Source organism: Phyllostomus hastatus, unplaced genomic scaffold, assembly GCF_019186645.2.
Source record: "Phyllostomus hastatus isolate PE091 unplaced genomic scaffold, TTU_PhHast_1.1 phas_contig_29, whole genome shotgun sequence".
In the NCBI taxonomy this organism is placed as follows: domain Eukaryota; kingdom Metazoa; phylum Chordata; class Mammalia; order Chiroptera; family Phyllostomidae; genus Phyllostomus; species Phyllostomus hastatus.
In genome coordinates, this window is record NW_025333835.1 from 43,632,926 (window position 1) to 43,660,321 (window position 27,396).

The 27,396-nt window shown below is 51.6% G+C and overlaps 1 protein-coding gene and 1 long non-coding RNA gene across 5 annotated transcripts in view; one reads left to right on the top strand and one right to left on the bottom strand.

The window, feature by feature from the left end:
- Window positions 1-27,396, bottom strand: part of LCP1 (lymphocyte cytosolic protein 1) — a 70,198-nt gene that overhangs the window by 25,812 nt on the left and 16,990 nt on the right. Inside the window, exons 1-6 of one of the 4 annotated variants that reach the window (XM_045839036.1) lie at window positions 27,018-27,035; window positions 23,965-24,073; window positions 3,030-3,118; window positions 2,212-2,375; window positions 1,900-2,029; window positions 436-568 (exon numbers count right to left, since the gene is read on the bottom strand). In XM_045839036.1, coding sequence (XP_045694992.1) covers window positions 436-568; window positions 1,900-2,029; window positions 2,212-2,375; window positions 3,030-3,093 — 491 coding nt within the window. In that variant the 5' untranslated portion in view covers window positions 3,094-3,118; window positions 23,965-24,073; window positions 27,018-27,035. Of the gene's footprint in view, window positions 1-435; window positions 569-1,899; window positions 2,030-2,211; window positions 2,376-3,029; window positions 3,119-23,964; window positions 24,132-24,218; window positions 24,344-27,017; window positions 27,036-27,396 lie in introns of those variants that run through there. The other 3 variants (XM_045839035.1, XM_045839034.1, XM_045839037.1) reach the window with 3 other exon arrangements.
- Window positions 24,401-25,659, top strand: LOC123818779. Its single transcript, XR_006785702.1, has 3 exons — window positions 24,401-24,536; window positions 24,652-24,802; window positions 25,190-25,659. It is a non-coding gene; the product is annotated as an uncharacterized LOC123818779 (long non-coding RNA).

Here is a 27,396-nt window from a genome sequence, read left to right on the forward strand (position 1 = left end):
CCCGGGTGCGTGTGCTCCACTGTGTCACGGCGTGCACCACCTGCCCCTCCCCGTCGGAAGGGCCCGCCCTGGGTTTCACCCTGGCGCCAGGATGCGGTGGCTTGTCCTGCCTGCTCTCGTGTACGTACGCTGTGGCACCTCTTCCAAAAGTAATTGCTTTTGACCTCGTGTTACTAGAGCTCCCTGTTGATGTGGGTGTCTCTCCCGTGCACCCCTCTCCTCCCCCCAAGAAAGAGTAGTTTTCCACTTCTCTTTTTAAGGTTCTCCCTGCATCACTTTTCTCTCCTGGACCCGCCGAGTCAAAAGTCCAGAAAAGCATTTCAGGTCCAGCTGGGCAGTGAAGGAAGCTGGCCCGGGATCAACGCAATTCATCGCTGGTATTCCGGAACCTTCTAGGGAGCGCTCTGGCAACCAGAGAAGGAAGTGCCATCTTACCAAAGGACGATGCCGTCGCCCACAGCGCTGAAGAGGTCGTTGGTGTTCGGGTTCATGGGGATGACGTGGCGACAGTCGGGGTCGTTTTCCAGGGCCTTGTTTATCCAGTTCACGAAGGCGTACTTCTCCTCCTCTGCAGGGCGGGGGCGGAGACGGTGGGGAGGGGGGGTGGTGGCAGCGTGAGACTCTGACAGCAGCAGAACTGGGCGCGCGGACCTGAGGTTCTCCAGCCCGGGAGAGACTCTGTGAGCCTCTCTTACCCAGTATCTACCTGATCATCTCACACGTACGGACCCCTGACAGTCTCGGAAGACTTGGGACATGGGCACGGCGTCTCGGCTCCGTCCCAGTCAGAAAACACACAGCCAGCAGGTGTAGAAGGCATATAAGCGTGCAGATAACTTATATTTAGAAGCAAGTGTATAGCTATGTTTTATAGATATGTAAATATATATGAATAATACAGGTATTTTTCTTTATGTTTATTTATAATTTATATACAAATGTGCTCTAATTCTTACAGAATAAAACTTGGGGTTCTAGCTGTTAGCCTTGCTGATTTAAATGTGGGATGACCACAGACACTCCTTGGAATGTCTCTGAGTTTCATTATCCTGAAATTGCTATGAAATAAAATCATTTGTGATACATAATGCTGCTTTCCTACTGGTCAAGCTGCCAGGGGTGGATTTTAGAAGTTTCAATAAAACCCTGAGTCACACCCAACACTGCGTTTCTCGACATGTGTGCCACTGAAGCAACCATGGCTCCCGGAAGAATCCTGAGCCACAAAACGTTGAGAAACGCAGCCATAGCACACCATGGTCTTTAAGTCTCACCATGTCCATTTACAATGCAGAAAGCCGTGAAAACGTCTGCATTTCAAAATAAAAGGCTGACCTTTGTCTTAGCAGCGGCTTAGGCAGTATGTAACCATGGACTTATCTTGAAGAGCAACTAAGGTTTTGAAGAACTCAGTTTGGGGGTTGCTGGGGTGCTGCCTTGTGTGGGCGATCAGAGGTTTCCCACTCAGGCTGCTGGGTGGTTGCTTTCAGGATCTTCAGACTAAACGCAAAGCTGTCTTGCAAATCAACAAAAACAACAAGCTCTCGGACCCCTCAGCAGGCATGAAGACTAATTATGAAGCTGGAAGTTCAAAGAAGCCTTTGCAACTCACTTTGCCCGAAAGGGTTACAAAGGAATTTCTGCAGCCTTTTATGCATTTTTTTTTAAATGCCGGTAGGAGTAGTTGGTGCCGGGCCCCACCCAGAGCCGGGAGTGCTGGCTCACTGATGCTCGGGGAGACGAGGAGTAGCCCATGCGCTTTACAGCCCCCAGTGTGAATACCGAGTTTAGAACGTGCAGTCCCAGAAAAGGGGTCCTTTCTGCACGGGCCCCTCTCCTTCGGCCCCCAGCTCTCCCCGCACCCCCCCCCCTCGGTCCACGCCCATCGGCACGGCTTACCCGAGTAGGAGTGCTGGGTGCCAGCGCTGGACTGCTCCGAGGTGCCGCCGATGGCGCAAATCCCCTCCTTCTTATTGATGGCTTTTCTAAACGTCTTGGCCACCTCAGTGCTTTTCAGGCCATGGAAAACCTGCAGAGACACAACGTATCTTTAGAAACCCGCTGTGTGACCCAGCAAAGCACAAAGGATACACCATGTCGATGCAAGGAGAGTAGCCGTGTGTTTCCGGGTCTTTGCCGAACACAAAGTTCTAAGGTTGCAGGCACACCCGCACCGCCCCCCCGACCCCGCCCCGTCTGCGTCATCCTCACCTTCATGAACTCATCAAAGCTGATGCGTCCATCCCGGTCCAGATCACCCTCGGCCATCAGGTTTTCCGTGATCTCCCTCACGCGGTACCCAGGCAGGGGCAGGCACGCGGCCTTGAACAGGTCGTTCAGCTCGTTGCAGCTGATGTAGCCGTTGCCGTCCGTATCTGCGGGGCGGACGACGCGGTGCAGGTTCAGCGCCACTCGGCTCAGAGCAGGGAGAGAGGTGAGGGGAGGCTGGGGGGGGAGCGGGGGGTGGGGGTGAGCGGGCAGCAGGAGTGATCATTCAGGGGTCACGGCCGGACCCCACGCCAGAGTCAGAGTCTCGCCAGAGGGCAGTCCCTGTGGGATATGGTCCTTAATATCCCTGCCGACATCCCAGAGGCGTAACTTCAAAGCAGAGGCCTGGCAACAGAACCTAACGGGACTCTCATGGAATCGGACGGGGAAATAAACCACAGGCTGAGCGAGAAAGAGTAAGAAACAGTATGAAACACAAAGAAAACACAGAAAAATACTTTAAAAAAAGAAAGTAATTAACACAGAAAACCAGAGACAGCAGATGCAGTAAAAAGATGAGGCGGAGGGGCCATGTCCTCCGGGAAGAGCTACAGGGGACAAGGGGCCCCTGTTCCGTGTTGTGATGGAGGAAGACGGGTTTGTCTTCCGAAAGGCGCATTTCAGAGCGAAGTTCCCCAGCTCCTGCGCCCAGTGCACCGGGTTCCTGTCACTTCTGCTCGTTTTAGCATGTCACGGACTCTGTCCTGGAGATCCTCGATAGAAAAGAGAATTGTACCCCCTGAGGTACCAGGTCTACTCACCAATTTTGGCAAAAGCTTCCCTGAGCTCCATCATTTCCTCGTCGGACACTGATCCCCGGGCCATTTTTTATTGCTTTCAGGCAACAGATCTGCAGGGGGGACGAACATAAGGAAGGACGGTTGTGCATATTAATTCTTAAAGTGCCCATGTCCATTTAGTAAGGGAAGAAGGCTTCCTCTGCCTCTCTCGTGATGTGGAACCATCTGTCTGCAATGTAAGGAATAGATGTTTCTTGACCTTCCACGTGGCGGTCTGCAAAGCCAGCCCTCACCCATCTCTCCTCCCCCTGCTGCCCACCACCGCTGCTTTATCGGGGGTGGAAGCCCACTGCCCCCACCCCCAACCCCGCCGCCCCCTTGAATCCAGGCTGGTGCTGGGACTGCTCGGACCCTTCAGAAGGCTGGAGAACCCTCCCTTGTAGAATGCCTATTCTTGGCACGTCCCCTCCCTCTGCCGCAAGGTGGGAGCCACGGGAAGAGCCAGGGAAGGAGACCCGGGTGCTCCGGGCGGGGACCAGAGCCTGCTGCGCTCCCAGCAGGTGGGCAGTTGCACCCACCCGCCTCCCAGGCTGGCCTCTCAGGGTGTTTCCGCCCATTGGAGCCCCAGGTGTCCACACCCCCGGTCAGCTGTGCTCCTTACACGGAGAGCAAGAGAGATGCTAAAATGATCGTGTTCCGTCTCTAACCTTTAGAGCCTCTGGTTACCCAGCAACACACACCTGTAACGCTTGACGTTTCCCCAGACATCCCCAGATGCATTGTCATGCTTAGGAGGAATGTGCTTGGCCCACCCAGCAGATAGACTTTAAAACTTACAAGGAAGTGATCAAAGTTCTACAAGCAGGCAAGGAAAGAGGAAGGAACTTTGACCCCCTAGTAATTCACAGATGGGGATCTAAGGGACTTTTAGGTGCTTTCTCCTCGGAAAGGCCGGTGCCCGAGCCACTTCCCTTTTCCTTCTGGGGAGGCACCGCTGCCCCTTCTGGGGGGAGAGAGAGAATGCGCCGGAACATGGATGGCGGCGGGGGAGAAAACGCCCCTCGCTGGCGCCCCACGCGGCATCTTTCGAGTAGGACACCCACGGAGGCTCACTGGGTTTCCTGGTGGGTGGCTCGGGGGAGGGGGTAGGGGGGAGGAGGGGATCTCTACAATTCTATTTTGGGATGTTGTTTTAAACCGAGTTCCCTTTCTGCAGTTTCACATTATCCCGCGGCACACTGGTGCACTGACCCCGGTGGAGACCGGCATGCACACAGAAGAGGAGGCGGTTTGAACGCTCAGACCTGCGAGCCGACAGTGCATGGTGCTTCACTTTGCAAATCTGCGTCCACCTTGCCATCCTGTGACGGACATGTGTGAGCGCTTCCCAACTGCGGTTTCCCCGTGTGACCCTTGCTCAGCAGAAACTTTACATGTCAATAAAAGTGGACAAATTAAAAAAAAGAAACCACGCAATTCTGGGAGCCTTTGGTTGAAGACACTCAAATGTCCTCCCTCCTCCACTTGTCCCAGCTCCTTGTCACCCTATGCACTGGTGGGAACTCCAGGGAGCACGTTTTAAAGTTGCGGAATTATAGACATTGCAATTTTTTAAATTCTTTTAAAAACACATTATGATTCAAGCCCCAGCTGGCGTAGCTCAGTGGATTGAGCGCGGGCTGCCAACCAAAGTGTCGCAGGTTCGATTCCCAGTCAGGGCACATGCCTGGGTTGCAGGCCACGGCCCCCAGCCACCGCACATTGATGTTTCTCTCTCTTTCTCCCTCCCTTCCCTCTCTAAAAATAAATAAATAAAATGTTTAAAAAAACACATTATGATCCCACTTCTGGGAATACATTCTAAGAATCCCAAAACACTGATTTGAAAGAACCTATCCATTCCTATATTCATAGCAGCTCTATCACAATCGCCAAGCTCCGCTCCGGAAGCAGCCCAAGTGCCCGTCAGGAGACGCGTGGATGAAAAAGCCGTGGTCCGTGTACACAGTGGAAAACCACTCAGCTGTGAAAGAAAGGAAATCTTATCTTTTGTGACAGTCTGGGTGGACCTGGAGATGCTTCTGCTAAGTGAAATAATCCGATTAGAGAAAGACGAATACCGTGGGGTCTCACGTGTGTGTGGAACCTAACCAACAAGATAAACGAACAAAATAGAAACGGAGGCCTGGATCTTTGGAGTCGCCGGACAGTGGTCAAAGGGGAGGGGGGAGGGGACCGGATGAAAAAAGGTGAAGGAATCGGCCAAAAAGCCTACGTGCACAGGCACAGACAGCAGCGTGGTGATGGCTAGAGGGAAAGGGGGCGGGGCCGGGCGGAGGAGGGCCGGGCGGGGGAAGCGGGATGGAAGGAAACTCTGCTAGAGGCGATGGGCGCAGGATGCAGGGAGCAGATGTTGTTTTATCGAGCTGTACCCTTGAAACCTGCATGGTTTTGTGAACCCCCGTCACCCCAATAAATTCCATTAAAATATGCATCATTATCCATGAAAGTTCATTCTTATTTACCGTGCACATCTAAAAGGGCACGGTCCCTCGGTTCTCTGAGGACGGCAGCAAATGGGGGAGGCCTTGGCTGTACCAGCACCGGCGACCTCGCGTGCAGGTCACCAGAACCCTCAGCAGCAGGTCCTCCGGGTCCCACCTCCTGTCTCCCCTTCCCATCCCCTCCTTCCTTCTGTCTGCCCGCCTGCCTGTCTCCCTCCCTCCTTTCTTTCTTTTCTTTCTTCCTCCCTTTTCACCGCCTTACTCCGAAAACAATTCGAGCCAGATGACCCAGCTCTATCCGAACTCCAGGACGACACCAGTGAGGGTGTGTAACCAGTGAGAAGGGGGAACACGGTGTCGGCGGGGAAGAGTGTGAACACTTGGAAGGCAGGGTCAAGGCCGTGTATTCTGCGGGAAGTGGGCTACAGTCTGGCTCCGTGTTTTCCAGAAGCGGATGCAGAACGGAAGACAGCATCAGTGAAAGAAGTCAGCCTATCCTAAATAGGAGACAGAAAAACCAGTTTTCTCAGGGGCCATGGAAACGAGGTTGACAGCAACACCTTCACCCAGGCCTCGGGAGGAAGACTCTCGTGGGGCGTAGCAAACACAGACTCGTGTTGTTTCCTAATGCCCCTCCGTGGAGGCCGGCGGCACGAGCGTATCCATTCTCGCTTTGTGGAGCAGGAAGCGGACGCGCAGGGAAACCAGATACGCGGCCTCAGATCGCACGGGCAGGCGGCCGGGCCGCCGGGGTTCCGGTCCTCAGTCTCTGCTCCTCTCCCCTTCAGGCTCAGAGCCTCCCCTTCCGTGGGCTACGCCTTTCATCCATTCGTCCATTCACTCGGACATTTTTCATCAGGTCTCTTTAATATGCACAGCCCAGGGGAGATTAAAAAAAAAACCCACCAAAACACAAAAAACTACAGCACAGGGACGTATCTAGGTGTTCCAGCTTCGGAAGCCTTTGTTTCACGTGTTAAGAAATCAAGACTTCCGTTTTAAGAAATTAATGTATAACTTTGCACACCTCGCTACACTCTGTGAATAACTGGGCTTGGTTCTCCTTGACGCTCTCCAGCAACACTCCATTGGTGCATTGAGAGAAGGCTCTCTCTCCCCCCATCATGTTTTAACAAGGCTTTTGGTAAGCTCTGGTCTAAAGCCCTAAAGCTGGCTGGCCCTTCCTGGTTTCGGGTTCCTGAGCACCTCTTGGCGCATGAGTGCTCATGGGATTGTGAAATGAAGTCATTCACTGAACAACTATTGAATGAATGCCTGCTCGGGGCTCTGCCCTTCACTCCCCGTGGGGTGTGTCTGCATGGACCTGGTGACCCGGAAAGCACGAATGGTGTGAAAGGTCAGGAGAAGGAATGGAATCTCTGCATCTACATTGGGCCCTGTCCTTGGACCTCAGAGTTTTAAGTTTTCGAGCACGGTGAGAAACCAGTGAGACACATAAGTAAAGGCAGGGAATGAGGGTACATTTGAAGGCTCAAGAGCAGAGCCAAGGAAGAAAAGAAATATTTGGGGATGAAAAAAAAAATAAAGATGATACTATAGTGAAAAAGGAGAGAAAATGTTTTAGCATAAAAATTACACAGCCCGTTCAAATAAAGTGCCTAGAAAGAGAAATGAAGCATGATTTTAAAACCGTGGTTTTTAAGCCACTGCAGGTAGGTCACAACGAACAAATGTGAGCACCCGGATAACCACATTTTTCTAAGAGATTTATCAATGGGATCAGCTCCGAGAAGCCACAGAGGGAGACGGCCTTCAAATTTTAAAAATCCAAAACACATCAGTGATTTAATAACTAAAAGGAAAAGAGAGTAGTTTGAATTAGCTTAAAAGGTGAATTGGAGCCCTGGCTGGCGTAGCTCAGTGGACTGAGCACGGGCTGCAAACCAAAGCATCGCAGGTTCGATTCCCAGCCAGGGCACATGCCTGGGTTGCAGGCCACGGCCCCCAGCAACCGCACATTGGTGTTTCTCTCTCTCTCTCTATCTCCCTCCCTTCCCGCTCTAAAAAATAAATAAACAAAATCTTAAAAAAAAAGGCGAATTGGGGAACAAAATGCCGACACCCTGAGTTCCTGTGACACCGCTTGTTGCCTGTCGGGCCCAACACGAGGGCCGGGCTGGCCAAAACGTCCGTTAACGCTGCTCTCTGCACAGCGGCTCCAGCAGCGCTTGGGTGTCTGGAACTTCCCTGGAAACAATTTTGTTAGATTTTATTGGGACAGCTGTCCTATCAGTGTGAATTTAAAGAACTTTATCTTCAATACCCTGGTTTCTCTTCAGATCACATAAATGTTTGGCCTTTTACTAAAAAAAAAACTTATCAAAATTGGTGGATTTTTGGTAGTCATTTAAATATTGAAGATGGAAAAGAATAAGCAACATTTTTTGGAGCATTAAGCTTTGTTATTTTTAGAAAAGTAAAAATGCGACTAAAATGCCAAAAAAGGTTTGTGCAGTGTGTGTAGAAGGTGCTATGACTGGTCAAATGTGTCAAAGTGGTTTGTGAAGTTTCTTGGTACTATTGACACTTTGGTCAAATAATCCTTTGCTGTGGGGCTGTCGGATGCATCAGAAGATGTTTAGCAGCACCCCGGCCTCTGCCCACTAGAAGCCAATAGCAGGAGAACAGCCGACATCCTCAAAATATCCAAATCAATAGTTATTGGTGAAAATGAAAAATGTGTCTTTTATTTTACAGAGAAAATGGACTTTTGGGCCAACCTAATAGATAAATTGCCATCACCATCAGAACAAGCAGAAAGTCCTGGAAACACAACCCAACTTTCAGAGACAGAGGGACTCTGAGGAGTAATGTATTACAACCAACGAGATAACACGCTTTGTCTATGTCCAAGTTTGCAAGGCAATGCCAGGCCACCATTGGTCCATGCAGTTGTCGGGGAACAGAGCAGCGAAAGGATGGAGGGACCACTGGAAGGGTCGTTACAGAGCAGAACTGAGAAGACGCCCTTTAGCTGCTGGAACTGCATGTGCCATTTTCACAAAGCAGAGAAACAGGGAGACGAAGTCATTGACACACAGCTCAGACCCTTTCAAAGAAGGACACTGCTGGCTTAGAACCAAACGCTGGGTCCTTTACATCGCCTACGAATGTGTAAGCCTGGAAAAAAATTACTCCCATCTGACCGCATCCATATTTGAAGGGATGCCTTCCGAGAACGTTGGTAAAATTCACGGAGACAATGGGTGAGCGTTTCGGTTTGCAAACTCCGGGCACCATATTGGCAGCAGACTCTAGAGAGGTCGCTACAACCGTGCACTTGGGGAGGTGTTTGGGGGCCTGAGGAAAGTGAGAGGCACAGCCTGTCCCTCCCAGGGCGCGAAGGAGCCGTGGTCTCAGCACCGCTCTGTCGCTCTTGCGGTGACGTGGCCTTCTTCAGTGGCCATGTCGTCTCACCGTGCCCTGCCAGAGACCATAGTAAAGTCTCTTGTAAAGCGGTGGTGAGATCTGGAACCCTGTGTTTGAGCCACTGCCCAGACCTGAAGAAGGGCAACATAAAACACACGGGGCCTTGAACACAAAGTCTGAGAAGAAAAATCTCAAGCTGTTCTCTAAGCCACACCTGGCTACTTGTGTTCCTGTGAGTAGCTGAATTGATTAAACCAGTGGTTATAGAAACCCGTGATCTCTGGCCAGAGAAAGTACTGGTTGCTCATTGTGATAAGATTATTTTTAAAGTCCTGAGAAAGTCAAGTCACCCCTGAAAGGGCAGACGCCGTGGAACTTATTCGTTCCTTCAGGTCAGTGGGTTTGAGTACTGACTTGAAGGAAGTTGGTACTTCCCAGCTTGGGTGTGAAAACAAATTTCTGAGAAGACGCCTCATGATAAAAGCACCTGACTCAGATTCCAATCCCTGAAGTCTGAAGATGGAAACTATATTTAGGCGTTTGCTATAGAATACAGTGCTGCAGAATATGCAAAAGGAACCGTGTTCTCTAAAATAAGTGTGAAACTGTCGGCTGCACTTTCTCTGGGGAGAGAAAATTAATAATGAAAAGAAGCCAGGAGAATGGAAAAAGGAGACCCATCCGCGAGGAAGAGCTCACGGGCTGGGATCCGTTCTGAAAGGCGATAGTGCCGGGCTGGTCGGGGCTTTGGTTCGATACATTGATGCCCAGTTATATAACCGCCCGGATCAGGGGTGCACCTGCAACCTGGGATCGCATTGCCAAGGGACTCTTTTGAACGTGCCCTACTTTTCCTGCAACTTGACCCAGTGAGCGGAGTAACACTGGGAACCCAGGACCCAAATTCCTGGCTTTGCCTCCATCATGTCAGTACGTATCCAGGGGGAAACAGTACAGCTTCCCGAGCCCTCGGTGCACAGGGAGTGACCCCAAACAAGCTGGAGTCTAGAACGCGATTAACACTGCAGTCTCTAGAGTTAGCCTGTGACGACGCAATAATTAAAATATAAAGTACATGGGACTTCAGCACGAAATAAAAGACCCGTAAGTTTTTTTAAAAACTTAAGATAACACGGGAGCTTTGCTTTCACTTGTTCCTGCTTCGTTTTACAAGAGGCCACTTCAGCGGGGCCCGCTGTGAATGACGGACTCCATAGTCCTGGGGACCGTTTGTCTGTAGATACAGATACACTGAAGCTCTCCGTAAAGGATGACTCTGAAAACGTGTTTTAAAAATGACTTTAAGAAGCCAAATAATTATCCATGGTCTCAATACAGACAGCCACTTAAAGGGGCCCTTGGGGATTCTTTAGTCGAGTCAGAATGTCCTTCCTCCTGTCCCTTTCTCCCTGCACGCTCCCCAGTTCTCCAGGGGCTGCCCCAGAGGACAGAAGTCTCGCCTCTGTAGCCTCAGGGGAGAGAGGAGCAAGGCGCGGGGCGGGGGCGGTGGTGGCTGTTCTCAGCACAGACTTGGGGGCTCTACCCGGTCCCTGCCTCGGGTGGGGTCAGCAGTCCTGGGCGGCCGGCAGGTCCACTCACTCCAAACCTGATGGACCCACCGCTGCTCTGGGGGCCTCCAGCACGGCACTGAGGGCTTCTGTATACAGCACTGCACACGGAGCCTGGCTCGGCCACTGGCTAAGGAGTGCCCACAGCCACTCCCCTCTCCCCCAGCACCCCTGTCGTCTGCAAAGGAGGAGATGCAGATCAACTCTCTCGCAAGCAAAGGGGATGGACCCTGCAGGCTGGGGAGGCAGCTCGTGGCCTCAGCATCTCTCTCTTTCCCTGGGCTGAGATAATAACGCTCCTGGCGTTAACACCTTGGAACAACACAGCTCCCCTTCGTTCCATATTCCGTTGCGTTGGCCAAACAGTCCGTTGTGTTTTTTCTGTACGACGGCTCTGGTTGTGTTTAGTTGTCTTGAACTGCATTTGAAACAGTTTTGTTAGAATGTTTTGTGACAGCTGTCCTATCAGCGTGCATTTTAAAAAATGTATCAAAATTATTAATTTTGTGTGCAGCCATTTTAATATTGAAGATGGAATATTTTTGGTGTATTATGCTTTATTATTTCAAGAAAGGTAAAAATGCAACTGAAACACACACAAAAGATTGGGGCAGTGTGTGGAGAAGGTGCTGTGAGTGATCGAAAGTGTCAAAAGTGGTTCCTGATGTTTCGTGCTGGAGATTTCTCACTGGACGATGGTCCACGGTCGAGTAGACCACTTGAAGTTGATAGTGATCAAAGTGAGATATTGATTGGGAACAATCAGTGTTCTACCATGCGGGATCTAGCCGACAGACTCAAAATACCCAAATCAATAAAGTTCTTGGGAAAATGAAAAATGTGTCTTCATTTACAGAAAAAAACATAGAGACATTTTAAGCAACCTAATACCACTGGGACTTTAAGATTCAGACCTTCCTCTGTTGAGAACCCCGGATCTTTTCAAAAAGCTGCCTGTGAATACGGGCTAGCTGGTCACCCACTGTCACACGATCACGTCAGCATCAGACGCCACTCACTCATTCGTGCCTTCATTCTTTCACTCCCCCGAGAGCACTGCTCTCTGGTCGCGGGGCCACTCGCACAGCGGTCCCAAGGGCTGCGGCTCCGTGCAGCCCACAGGCGCATGTCAAGTCCCACACGGGACGTAGAGATTATAGCTCACTCTCTGATAAAAATTACGAAGGTCAAAAATGAATCAATAAAAAGAACAGACACAGGGCTCAGGGGAAAACGATGAGAAGGCAGTAAGAAATGAGCACATCTCATTTCTTAAGAAATACCAAACATCTACATCAGCCCATGCCACAGAGGTGTGCCGGTAACTTCTACCCTTGTACGTCGCCAAGGATACGGCTGCTGAAACGCCCAGCCGGCGTGGGGTGGGGGAGGGGGTGGGGCCCGAGCGCTGGGCGGCCTTCGGCGGCCACCTGCGCAGCACCGGACTCCATTTGGCCTCTCTGGGCTTCAGTTTCCTCATCTGTAAGTTGAGAGATGAAATCCCTCCCAGTGTAAAAGTTCCAGAAGTCTGCTCCATGGTGGACAACTGCGTGCACCAGCTGGAGCCGGGGTACGGTGCATTTCGAACCAGCCTAGACGCAGGTCCAGGAGCCGCGGCCTTGGCCCTGGGGTGACTCCTCTGGGAGGCGCCTCCGCTGACGTGCACCCGGCACCTCCCACCCCCGCCTGGCTCCTGCTCTTACCTCCGCAGCAGGGACAGCTCGGTCCTCGCGCGTCTCCTGTCCACACAGTGCGGGGAAGCTACCAGAGCAGCAGGTGGGGTCATCCGCACAGCCCAGGACATGCCCAGCCCGTCCCCTACTAGTCTCTAGGCAAGACCGTGTGCACACTGTCCCAGAGAGAAAGCCACCTGCTGTTTTCTTAAAAATATCCAAATGAGGAAACCCTACAACCTCTCGGGTGTCTCGTGTCGCCACCCTGTAACCTAAATCTTTTCTGATACTATGAAAGCGTGCTCTCTCTCTCCCTCTCTCCCTCTCTCCCTCTCTCCCTCTGTCTCTCTCTCTCTGTCTCTCTCTCCCCGTCTCGGGCTGTTCTCGGAGGGAATAACAGAAGTTGCTCAATTCATAACAATCCAGTCACATGCCTTGGTGACTGCCACTGGGCTTCCAAAAAAATTCTTCTCACCTGGCGTTGGAGGCTTCTTTTCTAAATTTTAAGAATTTTCCTTGCTATCTTCTGGATCTGGGCCAAGTTCCTTAAACGATAACGTAAGAGTAACAGAGTCATTGAATGCAGACGTGAAGGGCCTTAGGGATGACCTGTCCGGCCACTTTTCTCCCGTCACAGGGGAGTGAAAGGACACGCCCATTGTCACAGAGCTCTCCGGGACCGGGACCCAGACTTCCTTATTTCTCTTCTTTCCTTTACAGTGTTTTCAACTCTAAGAGGGAATGCTGTTCTTTAAGACCTGCTCAGCTTACAGGAAGTATAATTCCCTCATGCTTTCCAACAGCTTACGAATATACTTTCATGCATGTTTCCTGCATGTGAAGAAAAACTGAATCTGGGGATTGAGAAGGTGCTGTGTCAGTGTAGGCCGCAAGCACCATATGCCAATGCTATATACATATATTATCGGCACCTTCTAGGTTACAACGGCCAAGGCAAGGTGGCCAGCTCCTGCATGGATCAGCATGTTCATTGACTCTGCATGAAGGCCGGCCTTCGGATTTTCCTGGGCAACTCAAAAGCAAACCACATTAAACAACTCCCTCTCAGGCACAATGCTCCAAAGACAGTGCGCCAAAGTCACAGATGAATACTGCGACCACACCCCCAGACTTCCGAAAAGGATCAGCATGGTTTCGGACTGTCTGTTCCTCCGGCTGCCAGGTGGGGGGTCGAGGAGCCTGTCCGTCCTCCTTGAACTCTGGCTCGGCCCTCAGGCGCCTGCACCCACGTCCGTGACTTCCAGCACATTCTGTGATCACAGACTGTGAGTCACCGTACCGCGCAGGTGCTCAGAAAAGGAGTTTGTAGACGTGCACAGAGAAACCCAGTGGCTGGCTGCTGGTGATGCTGGGCAGTGGGTCTCTATCTAAGTGCACACGGTGGTGTCTGCTCGGAGCTGAGTCCTGCCGAGGGGGGAGCAGGGGGCACGGAGACAGAGCACTGTCTCTGTTGCACCCTTTCTGCGGAGCAGTGGCGGAAAGGGTGCTACATCCAAGCCCAGGAGGTCCAGGAACACACAGGGAATCATCAGGAATGGGTGCATCAGAGATGCAATTTGCATATCTCTACAGAGACTGTGAGATGCATCCTGTAGAACTAATAATAGAAAAAAAACCATGCAGTTCCCGACTACTACTTTGTCAGGGGCACTGGCCGCTTTCCCCTCAGCCTGTCAAATCGGAAAATGACAACAGCCAACACCACAAGAGCTGTCCGGTGTGAATGAGTCAAAATGACACCTATTTTTGGGTCAAATCCGCAAAAAAAAATTATATTTTTTGATGTGCCAGAGAGTTCAGGAATTAGTCCATGTGCTGTGAGATGAGAAAAGCTCGCGCATCTCTGTGTTCAAGGCACCTACCACCCCACAGCGCTGCGGGAGGGCTGAGAAGCGCTCACGGCCCCAGCGCGGGAGGAAAGCTGCATCTTAAAGGAGCAGCAGCAGAGGGACGGTGTGGAGAGGGGCACTCCGCTTCTCCCCGGAAGGGAAAAGCGCCCCGCGAAGACAGGTGAGTAGCCAGAGCACCCCCAGGAAGATGCAGACAGACGGACGGACGGTTGGGCGGGACCAGCCGACCAGCCGGGGAGGAGGCGGGAGGTGGAGCTCTGGCGGGGTCTGGGGAAGGGGCTGGCGGCCCCTGGCTCGCTGGCTCTCGCTTCCAGAGGGAGACCTCGGTGGCTTAGGCTCTGCTTCAGTCACAACGCTTATGGCATTCACTCTGAGTGGTACAACTACTTTTCTTTTTAATCCTCACCCGAGGATGTGTTTACTGAGTTTAGAGAGAGGACGGGGTTGCGGGGGGTGGGGGGGGAAGGAGGGAGACAGAGACCCTGATGTGAGAAAGAAACACTGGTCAGTTCCCCCCCACAGGTGCCCCGACGGGGGATCACACCTGCAGCCTTCAGCCACACGAGATGATGCTCCAGGCAGCCGAACCACTCAGCCAGGGCCAGCGATGCAAACGCTTCTGGTCCTCCTCATGCTACAAAATGATTCCACCAAGAAGCCACGCCCGTTTGCTTGCCTGTACATAGCTTGCCTCTCCTACTACCCCGTCCCCTCGGGAAAACACAGGCCTGTGAAGGGAGGAGAGAACGGGGCATGTTGGAAAACGGGACAACGTGGGCCCTGAAGACCGAAGTTTCTCCGCAAAGTCTTGAAACGAGTCAGGGACGGGCCTGGAGGGACGAGCGGAGCCTGTCCTTCTGGGTCTGGTCGGGCTGTGGGCTGGGACAACCGAGAGTCCCTCAGCACCGGACAACCTGCAGGTTTACCACCCCCCTCCCGAGATGCTCAGCCCACAAGAGGAACCGTGCACTGTGGGGGTGGGGCCGACCAGGAGAATGGGGGCAGGGCTTTCCTTCTCACCCTTCGTTCACAGTTTCACAGGCGCTAGACCCCGACTCCCACTGGAAGGGGGACTGATCCCACCTTCCTTGATAAAATCAGCCTTCCAATACATAGGGTCTGGCACCAAGAACGCCCCTTTTCTTAACAACAAAATCATAAGCGTGTAACTCTGTAACACGATCACACTCGAGCACACCATAGGGCATTTCAGGCGAAACGTTCACGTCGAACCTGTAAATCGTGACACCCATGCCGGTACCCCACCAACCCCACCGAGCGGGCGGGACTCCCGCCAGACCCTGCGTACACTGCGCTGGAAGCACCGTGCACGCTGAAAAGACACTGGGGTCTCGGATGCGGCTGCGTCTTCGCTGTGTGTTTTGTAAACGCTACTTCGCTGTTCCAAGCCTCGGTTCCTTCACATGTAAAAAGAGAATGTTTAATAATTCGACCACAGGGCTCCCGCCGTTGGGTTCTGTTAGAATGAGATGACACAGAGTGTTTCGGTTATGCAAAACCGCGCCTAGCAGAGGAAGGAAGGGGCGGAGGGACGGAGGGAGGGGGACATCCAGAACTAGGACTTGTACAAAACAATCTTGGGGAGCAAGGCCAATTTCCACTGTACATTGTGTGGAATATTATGTCACGCCCCCACCTGAAATCCACACAATTGTAGGAATGTAGTGTGTGTGTGTGGGGGGGGTGGGTAAATCTAGATTGTGTGTCTGTGTTCTATTGTCAAATGTGTTCCTCTTGGCTTGCTCGGGCGCTGGGACCGCCTTTCTCACTGTGAGTCCCAGTAGAGAATCTCAAACGAGAGTGCACAGCCAGTAGAAGACACCACCCAGAAGCCGACAGCATCAGTACGGGCTGATGCCATGTCGAGAGGTCAAGGCGCTCCGGACCTGGCCTGGCCTAGAATACTGGCGGTGGAAAGTACCTTCTAAAGGCTGAGGAAATGAGGCCAGAGAGGGGAAATTACAGCCACCTTAAGAAAAGCCTGCCCACATCCACACTAAGTCACAAAGAGAGATCCATGGACATGCACGACGAGAACCACTGGACAGCACCTGCCCAGCCCAGAGCGCGCCCGTGCCCGGGGACCGGGTCTGTGGGCCTGTACTCCGCACCCCTCCCTCTGCCCTTCCCAGTGCTCAGGCATCCTCTCTCCTGCGGCTGGAGCTGGAAAGCCACAGAGACAAGGTGTGGTCTGTGGCCACGTTTGCATGTCAGCAACGACGGGCGGAAGCCCCTATGTATTCTCAGCTGTGTGACCTAATTTTCTGTCAGCCCCTGGGAGTAGTTGTTTCAGAATCTCTAATGACCAGCTCGCTCTCAGGGGAAAAAATGAGGAGTTACAGATAAATGGAGGCAGGACATTTTAATTTGATGGGATGTACTTATCTTCACCTCGTTGGGAGCCATGGTTTGATTGGCAAGAGCTCACCAGCACCAGCTTACACTGGGGCGTGCTGAAACAGCTGTGCTGTGACAGGTTTCTTCAGTGAAAAGTTTAAATAATGAAAGAATCTAGTCTAAGACTTTCATAACTCTCATTTTAAGGCCTTTGCAGCATAAAATTCTCAAGCATTTACTGGTGTGTTTTTCAAATGTGTTTGGTATAGCCAAGACCACGTTGCTCAGTTGGTTAGAGCATTGTCCCGATACCCCAGGGGTGTGGGTTCGATCCCCAGTCAGGGCACATGCAAGAAGCAACCAATGAATGTATAAATCAGTGGAACCACAAATTCTCTCTCTCTCTCTCTCTCTCAAATCAATAAAAAAATGTTTGGTATATCAGCAAACCACTCAAAAGTAGAGTTTGGCTTTTTGCCTGATGGACATGTGTTATTAGGAATAATCATCCACTGGTTGATCACAGGGATATCTAATCAATGTCACACTGATGAGAAAGCAACTAGCGCATGGCGCTAGAAGACACAACGTTGTCTAAATTCATGTGTTTGCGCCGCTAAGAAACTGAGTATATCACAGGAAAAGGCAAGGTCTGAATCTCGGTTCTGGCACTAATGGTTCTGTGACCTTGGGCTTAACCCTCCAAGAACCTCAGTTTGGTCCTCTGTCATACGATGGTGAGAACCCCAACCTTGTGCAGCTTTTGCATGGAAATAGAAGAGCAAACATGTATCAAGTGCTTAGCGTGATGCCTGGCACAGAGGAAGGACGCAGTAAATCAGGAGGGGTGGTGCGGGCGGCGGAGAGAGACACACACAGGCTGATGAGATGGGGCAATGCAGGGAGGGGCAGAATGAAACCGAGAACAGACCTGGGAAACAGGCAGGCCTTCCCCTATTGCACAGAGGACACTGAGCTCCGGAAGGTGGACGGCGTTTGCTCAGACGCCACAGTCAGTCCAAGGCTAGACGGTGAATATATACAGCATGCCTTCCGATTTGCTCCCTTCTTTATGCTGCAGCGGTTTGGTGCACAGAAACTGCAGGACACGCTCTGACTCACGGCCTCCGGAAAACTGACAGTATGTCTATTACACACATCACACGACATGTACATTATACACGACCACGCTGGAGATTGTGCCGTCATTGCCTTTCTCTGTGATCACAGGAGAGGAACAGAGAATCGGGGACATTTCGATGAAAAATCTCAACTTGAGACACCAAGGAAAGGGAAAAAACTGAAAAACTCCCCTAGGTTGCCCATAATATTTCATCTTTCCAGGGGAAAAAAAAAGTTAAATGTGTCTTTTATAAAGCATTGGAAATGACAGGGAAGTTCATTTCCTCTTTTTAAAAAGACAGAGGCAGATCATTAATACAAAACCACACACTTGTCTCTCTTTTTTTCCTTATTTTTACTTGGCACTATTATCTAGTGTTCTCCATAAGGAACACCTGTGCCTCCCTTCTCACCCTGGCATTCCTGGGAAAGTGCTGGGGGCTGGGGATGCCAGGGAGGTACCAAGGATCCACATTTTAAAATGCTCCCTCTGAGGCTAACAAAGACGCAGCTCTAATTCTAAATTTTACCTCAGACGCGGTGACAGTGAAGAAGCAAATTTTATACAAATACACTTGTGCACCTGCACTTCACACATTTGGATACACAGTTTGGATAAATTTTAGTGATGACTACAAGACCAGGGGATCAAAACGCAGGGTATCACTTAAATGCAAAGTAATTATGGCATGAGTTCACTTCCCTCTTGAAAATGCAACCAGAGGAAAAAAAGAAAACAAATTATGTGAGAGATGGCAATTCACATGCATAATTAATTTGCCCACAGAATTTGGTGTCTGGTCCTTTCTGCCTTTGGAGAACATCATCTCTTTTACATTTTAGCTCATCCAGTCAAGGGTGTGTGTGTGGGGGGGGGGTGGAGAGAGAAGGGGGGAGAGCCAGAGAGAGGGAGAGAGAGGGAGGGAGAGGGAGAGAGAAGGAGGGAGAGCCAGGGAGAGGGAGAGAGAGGGAGGGAGAGCCAGAGAGAGGGGGAGAGAGAAAGGGAGGAAGAAGGAGGGAGAGGGGGAGAAAAAGAGGGAGGGGAAGGGAGGGGGAGGGGGGAGGGGGAGAAGGAGAGAGAGGGGAAGAGAGAGAATCCCCTCATGTAACGGGAGCTGGACTACAACAAGTCGATGATGCAACCACAGAGCTGTGGCTTTGCCAGTTCCTCAATTTCACATCTTAGCTTTTCTTTCTGCCCGAGAAAACCACCAACCGTGTTTGAGAAATAAGCCCCTATAACCTGCAAGAGGGGCAGAGGCAGGCACGGCTCTGAAGTTGAGCACAACTTATTGGAACTCCGTTATGTGGGCCGCTGTTTACGTCTCTACTTCACCTCCCAGCGAAAACCATCTTTCCGTCTTACACAGACTTTAGAGTACTCATATGTGGCCACGACTATTTAGTTTAGATATGTGTGCTTGGGTCCACCGCTAAACGGTTTAATTTATTCCTGTCTACCAGTCACAACGATTAGAAAACGTGAATGCCCCTGGACTGAACATATTCTCACCTCCTAAGACCGATGATGGCTTTGTAGAGCTCTTGGGGTTAGAGGTCGTGTGTTGTGACCCACGCAGAGGCCCATACATTGGTCTGGAGCTGGACTCCATGGGTAAAAACCAAATACTCAGCAAGTGAGCCGAGGGGCTATTAACAAATACTGATGATGATGACGAGGAGGAATAGACTGTTTAATAAAAGCAATGATACTCCAGAGGCATTTCCTTGGGAGACAGTATGGTTCCTGAAGGTCACCTCGAGGGTGTAGGTGTAAATGAGCCCCCCCCCCCCAGTCCGCCGCCTGCTCCCTCCGGGAGGCTGGCTTCCCCCGGGGCTCGGCGGTCAACACGAAGCTGATTCAATGGTGCCAAACCAGAGCGATGAAACGTGGGGATGCGCTGCCCGGCCTTCAGATCGGACAGTGACACCAGGAACTCCCTCGCGGGATGGTCGAGACGACGGAATGCGCTAATGCGGTTTCAACGCTCACAACACCCTCGGTTCAGAGCGAGTAGCACCCGAGTGCTGGGCTGGGCAAAGAGTTCGCGTAGTTTTTTCCGTACGATGGCTCCAGCCGTGCTTAGTTGTCTTGAACTTCATCGAAACAATGTTGTTAGACTGTATTGCGACAGCAGTCCTGTCAGCGTGCATTTTAAAAAATGATCAAAGTTGGTGGATTTTTGTGCAGCCATGTTAATATTGAAAGAAAATATGCAACGTAATAGGCAAATAAGGCATATTATGCTTTATTATGTCAAGAATGGTGAAAATGCAACTGAAATGCAACAACAAAAAAGATTTGTGCAGTGTGTGGAGAAGGTGCTGTGACTGAGTGAACATGTCAAAAGTGGTTTGTGAAGTTTCTTGGCACTATGGACATTTTGGCCAAATAGTTCTTTGCTGTGGGGCTGCCGTATGCACTGGATGATGTTTAGCAGCACCCCCGGCCTCTCCCCACTAGAAGCCAATGGCGGGAGACAGCCGACGTACTCCACATAGCCAGATCAATACAGTCACTGGTGAAAATGAAAAATGTGCCTTTTAATTGATGGAAAAAACCACGCAGACTTTTTGGCCAGCCCAATCTTAGATGCTATTATTAAGCTGACACATTGGAAGCGTCCCCTCCGCCCCCTGCTGCCTGCGGCGTCTCGCAAGATGGACCGACTAGGAGACTGCTGGGAACACTGGGTAGTGACTGCAGCTGATAAACTCACACCACGGCACAGGCAATAATAGTGCAAGGAAGCTGAGCGAAGAGGGCTCGGAGGGAAGCAAGTGGGAGGGGCCGCCTGGGTGCCCAGGGTCGGGGCAGCTGTGGGGAGGCACCCCTAGGAGATGAGCATCCAATCAGGTGGCCACGTCTTAGCGCTTCGAAACGAAAACCACGTGAAACAGCAACCCTTTTGATTTAAGAAGGGCACTGCCATCAGGCAGCATGGGGAAACTTGAAGCTCTTGAAATCTGCTGGCGTGGATGCATTTTATTTACACTCTGATTGATTCTAAGTTTTGTTTCTGCAGGGTTCCATGTACAGATGGGACAGCGTCATTTCGTTGGATGACATCCGTGGGTAGGGCAACTACCAACCAAACAATGCCCCCAAAACCTAAGACGACAACTAGATTAATCTAAATAATGTTACTCTGCTACAAAATCTGCTATCGCGCATGAAGTCCAATGCCTTTAGAGTCTCACTTTTATACACTTTTAACTTCATAACTATAATCTTACAAGAACATTTCTTATTGTTTTACCTAACCTCACTTCAAAACTTGTTTGCTCTCTCTCCTACATGCACAGCGGGGTCTGCACTCTTCAGGTAACAAGGAGAAGTTGCCTTGAGTGTGTTCTGAGAATAATCCCAAGTGAGTAAAAGTTAGTGCTTTGTTCTTTGTCAGCAAAGAAGCCCGTTATCCAGGACTTAGTTTTGATAAGGGTAGCAAAGTGTTAGCTCCCTGAATGTACTTTGGCTGAAGTGATGAGATTGTAATTTTGCCTGTCTGCAGTGGTCCATGGACAGTTTCTTAAATTCCTCAATGCCAGTGTCCACCGAGTGCTTAGAGGCTAAACTAAAGAAGAGTGCTTTGGCCAGGAGGAGGGATGGTGGGATGCAAAATATTATTTTACTATTGCATCTCCTTCCATAGCAGTCCCTGGGGGAGCTTGGTACATATTCAGGTAATAAATTAAATCCAAGAAAAAGCGCCCACGAATATCTAAGGAACTGAGGGAAAAAATACTTGCGACAACTTTGCAATTCGATAAATACCATTAGCACCTACTGTGTGTCGGGAGAGATGGGAGAAGGAGCTCAGGCTGTCAGCAGTTCAGGACTGGAGAGTAAAACGCAGGATTAGACCCGCTGCCCTCACGCGAACATCGAAGCCTTCAGCACGCACACACAGAAGACACTTTGTGCAAGAAATGCGGGAGTGGAGTCCAGCAGGAAAAAAACCTCCCTAAGGGCATGCTTCTTAGGCATGAGCCTTGACAAATAACCAGGGGGCTTACAGAAAAAGAAGAAAGCAATTGGAGAAACTGTTGCAGCAAAGAAAAAAAAAAGGCGAAAGAACATAGGACTTCCTGGTGGCGTGTGGTCTCGTGTACCCAGAACCCGGTAAGCGAGGGGCCTGGGAGGCGGCGCGGCAGAAGGAAGTGACAAGAACCAAGACAGGGGAAGTGGTTGAGCAAGTCTGTGAAGGCACACAATTCTTCAGTCAAATGCTGCATTGATTAAAGGAAAAATACTTCATCCTACTATTAGATGAAGCCTGCAGTGGTGTCTGTTATTATAAAGACAAAAGTATTTCTGGGTTTATTGCCATAGTTTTCTTCTTCTTCTTTTCTCTGTCCCTTTCTCCCGTCTCATTCTTTCTCCTTCTGTCTCTTTCTGTCTCTATGTCTCTCTCTCTCTCTCTCTCTCTCCCTTCGCCTCTGGTTTCCCTGCCTGCCTCTTACAGCTCTGAGTGCCCAGATCTCGTCAGGCAGCGTCAGAAATAAAAGCCTTCAACTACCTCCATCTGGGGAGAAAGTGCGCCGGTGCGGAGAGAGGACCTGGACCAGATGCACAGGCTTGCAGAGGCAGCGTGGGCCCTGGCCACCTGCTTCCCCCGCCCCCTCCGACAGGGGCCGGTTTCTCCCATGTCTGTAAAGAGGACCCAGTGGGGTCGTGCATGGAGAGTGGCTGCGCATAGTAATTACAGATGTTCAGTGTTGTTACTGCTCGCCCCATTCTCTCTGACTCAAACAGATCCACTTGAAGGGCCTCTAAGCGTTAGCCTCCCCTTCCCCAAAAGGTTTAGAAAGAGAATTATAAGTGATGTGAAAACATGAAAATTGTTTCCCAAGTTACCACCTGTTTCAAGGCACCATTTACGAATGAGACACAATGTGAAAGGTGACAAAGCGAAAAAAAAAAAAAAAAGCACCCCGGAGGTGGCCCACGATATGTCCCCACAGGCCCCACCCCACGCCGCGCCACCATGCTTGTGTGCCGGGCAAGGCCAGGAGGTTCTTCTCTGACGCTGTGGCGGGGAGCGGGAATGGAGAGGAACAGACGCTTTAAACACACCAGGTGGCTGCGTTAACAAGCCAAGTAGGATTTCAATCGGGAGACTGTTTACTCTTTTAACTTTTTCAGGCTGCCCTTGAGTCCCTCTCAGGGCAAGGAGAATGCCGACACACCCCTGTACCCTCCTTTACTGGATTCTCAGAAACATTTCTGCCCGCAACCACACCCAGCATATCTTTAAATGTGTTCCTTCAGAGGGCTCAAGTCTGCCTCTCCCAATTCCGCGCTGTTTTTCAAGTGAGACGTGGGGAGCGATACTGATGGCCGCCTTTCGCAACGTCCAGAAATTCACATTTATATACGCACATGGTTACTCTCATTCAAAACGGCCCGTGCAGGCATTCCTTCCGCGATTTGACTGACCAGAAACCAGTTAGGAGAAGCTTATATGAAGTTAAAGTCAAAACGTGTGCCGATAAAACACCTCTGTTTAATGATTTTTTAAGAAGCTGTCCTGAGGGAATGGTTTTAGAAAATAAGTTGCTACGCTTGATTTAAAAAAAACTGGGTTTTGTGAAGTGGGCTGATGTAGGAATCCACTTCCAGTCTCAGTGGCCTTGATGCTTCCCACGTGTCGTGATCATGATTAAATACAGGCTGATGCTACAAGATCCGGAAAGTCTGTGCTTCAACCGAGTTCCCGGAATAAATATCCCCTATCGACTTCATAAGAATTTCTATGGTAGACAGAAAACTCCCATCCAAAATTTCACGCTCATTTGTGTGGTCATAAGCATAACAAATAGCTCAGAAAAATCTACGAAAAAGGACAATTAAGGGACACAAATGGCTTTTATTTTGAGGGTGTAAATGGGAAGAGGTGCCCTCTGATTCCATGTGGCTGTTGAGCACACCCATTAAAAACTGCTGGCACCAGAATCACTCAAATAACCAGTAACACACACACGTGTGACTCGAGATGTTAATGTAGCCACTAAAGGATTGTTAAGGAGATTTTTTTTTAGAACTATAGAACCACCAGAGCTAAAATTAAACCACCCCCCATTAGGCACAACCTAAATGATCAATATGTACTTTCCTGAAAACGGTTTAAAGTAGATAAAAATCACAGTCAACAGCCTCCCTGAAATGAAGCCATACACATAAATCACAACACGGTTTAGTTTAAAAAAACAAATCACAGTTTTGGGGGGTGATCGCAGTGGCCAACTGGAGAAGCCACCCCGAGAGTGGAGGGGTCCCACTCTGGAGCCACAGCCACCGGAGGCGGCCACAGCAGCACTGCCGAGCAATTTAACGGCGGCAGGGCCCCTCAAGGACACAGGTGACAGGTGCCCAGAACTGTAGCCCTCTCAAGACGAAAACCTACAGCCCACAGACACAGGGCCACCCAGCAAACACGGCACCCGACAAAAAGACACAGAAAATTTACCTCGCAGGAAAACCGTCGTCAGTGGCGCTGGCCTGTCACCAGAAACTCCTTTCCTTCTGATTTGCAGGACTTTGTCAACCCAAGTGTGTGGTCACAAGGCAGGAAGTGACTGAAGTGAAGTGACAAATAGTCAGCCAGGAAAGAAATAGATTTTGTCTTTATAAGGACATTTTACTTAAAGTTTTTTTCTTGTCTCCTCCCCAACAGAAATCACCTGACCGAACAGGTCGCACTGAAATGTAGAAGGCTCTTACCACTTCCTCTTCATAAGCATTTTTCTCTTCCTTCCCCCTTTTTGTTTTTTCTCCTCCTCCTCTAGCAGCCGTGCGTCCCAGGGCTATTTCAACCTGCCCGCTCTCAGATAACACGCGGAGGCCGGCCGGCCAGCAGCTACCTGGCCTTTCCCTGACTTCAGCTGCGAACGCGCACCCGGGCTTCTGGCTGCTTACAGCGGAGATCCACAAATTATTCACTTCCAGCGAAGGAGCCCAGGGAAAAAGGGGCAGTGCACCCGAAACAAACTAAAGGGGGTGTCCTCGCGCCAGCCCGCCCCAGCCTAAACCAAACCTCTTGTAAGAGTCTCCAAACAATGACCTTACTGGTGCAAACAGAACACAGTGACCTCTTGAAGGAGGAGGGCTCGAAACTCAAGGTCGCTATATTATTTACTCATTCTTTTATTTATAGAACCACCATCGGCGGAGGATCTCTTTAACCCAACTACCGATGTCAATTATTTACACGTTTCCTATGGAGAGCAGCAGGGCATGGCTCGGGCAGCCGCTGCGTGAACCGGGCAGCTGCAGTCCTTCACACGGACCAGGTTTATGTTTCAAAGGTGCGTTCCATAAGATGAGCCATAGAATAAAAAAGCTCTGTCTTAGGCCCAAACCCCTGATGCTTATCTTGAGGTCAGAAGTCCATCTTCAAATGTGAGGGTTCAGGGGCTCAGAGCCCAACCGTGGTGGCGGAGGATGTGGGGGCCCTGAGTCCTGTGGACCGGACGTGAGGCGTGGCCTCCATGTGGCCCGGAGACCGTGTGGCCCCCGCAGCCAGTCTGCTGGGGAGGGACCAGGACTCTGTGCGGCAGCCCCAGTGGGGAGGGGAGAGGCTTGTGACCTTTCCACTGGCTTCTGTCGCAACTGGGGGTCTGCAGCCCAGCCACATACACTCTGGACGGGGGACTGTTTTTGTACTTCTCCTGCTTCTTCCATTTCTCCTCCAGACCGGTCCTGCTTCTGACCTCAAACGTTAAGCCAAGCTGTTCTGGGTGTCATCGACCGTTAGCCGGCGGTGGGCAGCTCCTCAGTCAGAAGCCCACAGGGCCCCTCCCAGGCCCCCACCCCGGGGACGGGTGGAGGACTAGGAAGAGATGGCAGAGATTCAGCCCTTCCAGAAGTGGTTCGCCGCACAGAGAATGGTCAGCCCTCTGTGAGTCCCCAGGGAAGCCGTGCTTGAACCCTGTCTTCTCTGTGGCTGTACTCCTCCCCAGGAAGAGGTTGCAGAGGGGTTTCTGAAAGCACCTAAGTTCTTTGGGGACACCAGAGGAACACCCACGCACTGCTGTGATGGGACCGAATACATGACTTAGTCTCGGATGGTGTCCACATGGGTGGAGGCGGCCATCACTCAGGGCTCCACGGACAATGACTCGGTGGTCTTTGGATTAAAAAAAAATTTGTGCACTGACTGTGGATCTCCTTAAAAAAATAAATAACAAACGTGGACCCAAGGCCTGTACAGGGGGGAGCCACTGGTCCTCGCCGCTGGGTCAGACTGCACGTGGGTGCCTACCTGCAGGGCCCGGTGACTCAGAGAGGGCGCAGTCACTGCCCTCAAGGAGCACGGGGTCCGGCAGAGGAGGGAGGGGAAACGGGCAGCGGGACAAAGTGCAGGTCCGGCTGCCGGGGCTGACTTCTGAGGGCGGCGAAACAGTCATGAGTCGTGGCTGGTTCGGGTCAAAGGAGACCGAGGGTTTTAGATGACGTCTAGACGGTAGGAGAGGAAAGCCGCCACCCCGAGGTGCTACCCACACCCACCGGGCGGAGGGACTCTTTCTGCCGGAGCGCCAGCTCAGCTCGGGCTCCACACCGCCGCCCCCGTGGCCGTGGCCGCGGCCGCGGCCACCTCGCCCACATCCTGCACCGCGCCCCCCAGCTTCATCATCTCCGCTGCAGCCGCTGCCTCTGGCGGCACAGGTCTGCCCGGAGGCTGACGACCGTGCGGGCCTCGGCACCAGGCTTCTACAGGGGGCGGCGGCTCACTACCATCAGGGTTTAGAATCACTGGGGCATCGCGATGGTGGACTGAGGACCGATGTGTGGTTTTGGCATTATTTCTGTCTTCTCTGCAGACCGTGCTCTCCTGAGGACGGGCCCCCACAGCGCCCCTCCCCCAGCTCCCGGCGCCGCCCTCCACTGCGCCCTCTGCCACCGCAGCACCAGCTGCTGCTGGGCTTCCCTCCCCGCCGCCGTCTCCCCCAGTCACCCTCCCGCTGCTGCTTAGACACCCAGCGCCCCGGCCCCAGCCCTGCATCCGCTGCTACTGCCCTCCCACAAACACAGACTCGCGGGCCATGCATTCCAGCGGCGTGCCTCCAAAGTACTCCTCAGAGGCACTTGTGTTTGATTCCATGAGTTACCGAGAACAGGGGTTCTCAGCCCCGGGTCCGTGGGTCCCTAGAATGTATGTATGTATGATTTTGTGTGTTATGAGCTTTCTTCCTGGGTCTATCGTATTTATTCATCAACGTATTAAAGCGACCCTGGAGTTCTTGCTTCAGTCTCCTGCTCCCTCTCCTGCGTCCGTCCCTGGCCCACGATTCCTGCCCCTTAGTTATCAGGATGATCAAGGCAATTCCTGCCCCTTAGTTATCAGGATGATGAAGACAATTCCTGCCCCTTAGTTATCAGGATGATCAAGGCGTCTGGCCTGAGCTTCCTTATCTAGCCGCCTCTGCTCTCACAAGATCTGTCATTTCCTCCTCTCCTTCAGTCTTGAAGGAGGCGGTCTTCCCTCTCCCCCAGGTCCACGGCTCCCCCTTAGAGTCTTACCCTTATGTCTTCCGCTCTCTCGGATGCCTTGCTCCCTCCACGATCTCATATTTTTCTAGAACCTGTCATCTCTCATGCTCCCGCAACTTCCCCTTCATTTGCTCGTGGGATTTGTACAGAGGAAAAACACTTCCGCTTCATGCTACTGCTTACCCTCCGGCCCCCGAGGGGCCCGCAGGGACCGTGGCGGAGAGGAGCACAGCCCCTGCCTTTGTGGACGGTCTGCTGTGGTCAAGGTCACAGACAAGCGGTCCTCAGAGCCACGGCGGAGGTGCAGCGCCCGTGGGGACAGACACACACACCGCACCAGCGCAGACCTGGGCTCTGGGAGGCGCGCCCAGGAGGGCGCCCCGTGGGGGGTTGCGAGGAAAGAGGCCGA